The sequence below is a fragment of the Brassica napus genome, chromosome C2 (assembly GCF_020379485.1).
Source record: "Brassica napus cultivar Da-Ae chromosome C2, Da-Ae, whole genome shotgun sequence".
In the NCBI taxonomy this organism is placed as follows: domain Eukaryota; kingdom Viridiplantae; phylum Streptophyta; class Magnoliopsida; order Brassicales; family Brassicaceae; genus Brassica; species Brassica napus.
Genome location: NC_063445.1, coordinates 22,736,372 through 22,740,602, shown reverse-complemented (window position 1 = coordinate 22,740,602; position 4,231 = coordinate 22,736,372). Strand labels below are relative to the sequence as shown.

Sequence of the window (4,231 nt, the reverse complement as noted above, 5' to 3'; positions counted from 1 at the left end):
ATTTGGAAACCGGGCCACTTGAAGGTTAGCTCCGCGGTGACTAGGATTTGCCTCACCAAATCTGGGTACAGCGGGTGAGTTCGGTGACAGAGATCAGCTATTCCCTGCACTTGGAGAACCGCATGCAAATCCTCATGGAGGCCTAGGTCACTCAAAGCCCCAGCGTCGACGAATCGTGTTGGGAAGATGTTGGTGTTGAGCAGGGTGTTGTAGCTGCGTGAGGCTTCCTTATCCCATCTTGTCTCCGAAGACTTAGGGATGTTCGGGTCGGTGAGGGAGATCTCGGTTCCCTCATCGTGTGGCCATGGGTGAGTTGGGGGAAGGCTATAATCCTCCGGTTCACCTCGGGTGTATGGTGGCTTGATCCTAGATGCCGCCTTGGTTCGTTTGGGACCCATCGTTTGAATGGTGATTGAATAGTCTTTAGCGGAGCAGCTGCTCCGAAAAATCGGAGACTGTTCCTGGTTGAGCAACTAGGGGTTTTTGATTTTTATCCCGCAAAAAAGTAAAAAGAAACACAAAACTAAATCTAAGAAGAAATATTTACACTCACCAGTGGGTTGCCTCCCACCAAGCGCTTGGTTTAAGTCACTAGCTTGACTTGGTTGGCCTATTAGGCTGAGGAAGGATCGCTTAGGGGAATTTCTTCACCCTCTGCGATTGTTGTCTCAGCAAGGTATGGCTTTATGCGTTGACCATTGACAGCAAATTCTTTCCCTTTTGTGTTCAGCAACACAACAGCTCCGTAGGGGCGGACCTCTTTAATGGTGAATGGTCCGGACCATCTAGATCGCAGCTTTCCAGGGAACAATCGTAACCTTGAGTTGAAAAGGAGCACATGATCCTTAGGCTGAAAGTTGTGGCTGATGATCCTCTTGTCATGTAGGCTTTAGTGCGCTCCTTGTAAATCTTAGAGCTTTCATAGGCAAGATGCCTAATTTCCTCCTGCTCGTGGATTTGCATGGATCGTCCTTCTGCTGCTGGTTTGATGTCGAAGTTGAGTAGCTTCACGGCTCATGCTGCCTTGTACTCCAACTCAACTGGTAGGTGACAAGCCTTACTGTACACCAGATTGTAGGGAGTGGTTCCGATTGGTGTTTTGTAGGCCGTTCTGTAAGCCCAGAGAGCGTTGTCTAGCTTGAGTGACCAATCCTTGCGACTTGTGTTAACTGTTTTCTACAGGATGCTCTTGATCTCTCTGTTTGAAACTTCCACTTTTCCACTAGTTTGAGGGTGATATGGCATTGCTACCTTGTGTTGCACGCCGTTCTTCTTCAATAGACCTGCAAAGATCTTGTTGATGAAGTGACTACCCCCATCACTGATGACTACTTGCGGCACCCCAAATCTTGGAAAGATTATGGTTTTGAACGTCTTAGTCACCACCTTTGCGTCATTTGTGGGGCTGGCTATTGCTTCCACCCACTTAGAAACGTAGTCAACTGCTACCAATATGTACTCGTTCTTGAAAGATGGTGGAAATGGTCCCATGAAATCAATTCCCCAATAATCGAATACTTCAACCTCCAAGATGAAGTTCTGAGGAATCTCATTCCGTTTACTGATATTCCCTTGGCGCTGGCATGAGTCGCATCTTGAGATGTAGGAATGGGCATCTTGGAACATTGTTGGCCACCAAAAACAGGCTTGAAGGATCTTAGACACGGTTTTAAATGTCGCAAAGTGCCCTGCATAAGAGGAACCATGACAGTGATAGAGGATTCCTGGAATCTCGGACTCAGATACAGAACGTTGGTACTCAATCCTTGCAACTTCGGTACAGATATGGCTCATCCCAATAGTAGTGTCTTGCTCCTCTTAGAAATTTTCGTTTCTCATTGCCAGAGAATTTGACAGGTTCTTTCTCAGCAGCCAAATAGTTGGCGATCTCAGCAAACAATGGAAGATTGGGATATTGCTTTTTGATCGCATAGAAAAGGTGTTCCAGAACGCTGGAGCAAACTGGACGGAGCGGTTGTTCTGTGACGCTTCCCAGACTGATCGAGTAGACGTGCTCGACTGGAAGGCTGTCATCAAGTGATGTGTTTTCATCTATCTTCATTCTGGAGAGGTGATCTGCAACGCCATTCTCAATGCCCTTTTTGTCTTTGATTTCTAGGTCAAATTACTGGAGCAATAAGATCCATCGGAGTAGCCTTGGTTTCGCATCCTTCTTCGTTAGTAAATACCTCAATGCTGCATGATCCGTGGGCACTATCACCTTGGAGCCAACTAGGTAGGACCTGAACTTTTCAAAGGTGTAGACAATTGCTAGAAGTTCCTTTTCTGTAGTTGCATAGCGACATTGAGCTTCGTCTAGTGTCCTGCTCGCGTAATAGATCATGTGAAGCTTCTTATCTTTTCATTGGCCGAGCACAGCTCCAACCGTAAAATCGCTTGCATCCGTCATGATCTCGAAAGGGAGCTCCCAGTCTGGTGGTTGCACGATGGGTGCGCTGACGAGAGATCCTTTGATCGTGTGGAAAGCTGCCAAGCAATCGCTATCAAACTTAAATTTTGTCTCCTTGCAGAGCCGTCGAGTGAGAGGTCTTGCGATTTTGGAGAAGTCCTTGATGAATCTTTTGTAAAAGCCATCATGTCTGAGGAAACTCCTGATTCTTTTCATTAGCAACCACAGTGATCCCCCCTTTCTTAGGAACTACATGAGCAGGACTAACCCACTTGCTATCAGAAATCGCATAGATTACACCAACTTCTAGAAGTTTCATTATCTCTTTCTTAACAAAATCTTTCATTATCCTATTGCCTTGCGGTATTTTCTCAATTCACACAATAGTTTAGCAGTTTCCACATTATTTAGCTCACAGTTCACAATGACAGGATATGTGGAATTAGGTCCAAGAAACGCATACCTGAGTCCCGCTGGAAGGGACTTTAATTCGATCTTTGGAGCCTTGAGTTCGCTCCAGGATTTATCGAGCAGGCTGGTCAGTTTTTCCGGCCTTTTGGGAGCGGCTGCTCCTTCTGGTGGAGGCTGATTGCTTGTCTCCCCCAGACTTAGGAAAGCGACAGTCTATTCAATGCTTCCACTCGAGTCTAGCATCTTTTCGTACCCGTTAGCATCAACGTTGCATGTGTTCTGCTCAGACTCTACTCGTATCAGGGCTACTTCCAAAGGATCATCTACGAGGATTTCTTCGATCATCCCTTGTTGAGGGGTCAAGGCGGCGTTCTCGTCGTCAATCATGAAGTTCTGACCATCTAGCATAGGTCGTTTGAGCAGCTCGTCCATCTCAAACTTCATCACAATATCTCCCAGTTGGAGATCGATCCTTCCATTGCGGACATCAATGATTGCACCAGCTGTGCATAGGAAAGTTCGGCCTAGAATGAGAGGGTCTTTCGGTTCATCTTCGAGCTCCAGAACCGTGAAATCTGCCGGAATTGTGGTGTCACCAATTTGAACTTGCAGGTTTTCGAGAACACCTACTGGCAACTTGATTGATCTGTCTGCGAACACCAATGAAATCCTGGTTGGCTTGAAATTGGTTAGTCCCATGCGCTTTGCAACTGAGTAGGGCATGAGATTCACACTGGAACCTAGATCACATAAAGAACAAGCGAAGACTGTTTTTCCAATCTAAACCGAGAGAACAAATTTTCCAGGATCTTCTAATTTCCTGACTGTTTTATTTTGAAGGACTGCGCTGCATTCTTTCGAGACCATCATGATGTTGCTGTCTGCAGAGTTCTTCCTAGAGATCAGCCCTTTCACAAGACTGTGCATTGAAGGAATCATCTGAATAGCATCCATGAGAGATAACTTAACATTCAACTCATCTAGCATCTTCTTGCACTTCATCTCTTCACAATCTTTGCGTGATTTCTTAGCAGGGACTGGGTAGGGAACTTTTGGAGTGTAGACGCGAGTAGGAACAGGCAGATCTTGCATCGTGAGAGCTACTGGTTCTACGACTGTTGGTTGTTCCAGTTCATCGTCGTGGACATCCTCAAGTGGAGGTTGTTCTCCCTCTTTTTGTTTTCCCTTCTCTTGAGCAGTGAGCTTCTTGGGGACAAGATCTGATAGATGTCTTCCACTTCTCAGTTCGACTGCGTTACAGTCCTTGGGATTCTTGTATGTTTTTCCTGGGAGTGTTCCCTGTTGGCTTTTTATTGTTTCAGCAGTTTGAGCAATCTGAACATCCATCTGCCTTATGTGGCTTGCTACAACATCATATTTGGAATTTAATTCCGTGAACATGTTGTCCAT

General features: G+C 45.9%; 1 protein-coding gene across 1 annotated transcript; it reads right to left on the bottom strand.

Annotated features, from left to right (window-relative positions):
- Nucleotides 1–3,034: 3,034 nt before the first annotated feature.
- LOC111215890 lies at nt 3,035–4,231 on the bottom strand. The gene is made up of 2 exons (XM_022720105.1): nt 3,686–4,231; nt 3,035–3,601 (listed from the first exon to the last, which is right to left on the bottom strand). The coding sequence occupies exons 1-2, from the start codon at nt 4,229–4,231 to the stop codon at nt 3,035–3,037; spliced, it is 1,113 nt and encodes a 370-aa protein (XP_022575826.1).

What these genes read in the sequence shown, in the direction of transcription:
- LOC111215890 (XM_022720105.1), bottom strand. Translation starts at nt 4,231, where the DNA reads ATGGACAACATGTTCACGGAATTAAATTCCAAATATGATGTTGTAGCA. An exon ending in CAGACAGCAACATCATGATG is followed by an intron (nt 3,602 to 3,685) that starts GTCTCGAAAGAA and finishes CTCTCGGTTTAG; the next exon opens with ATTGGAAAAACAGTCTTCGC.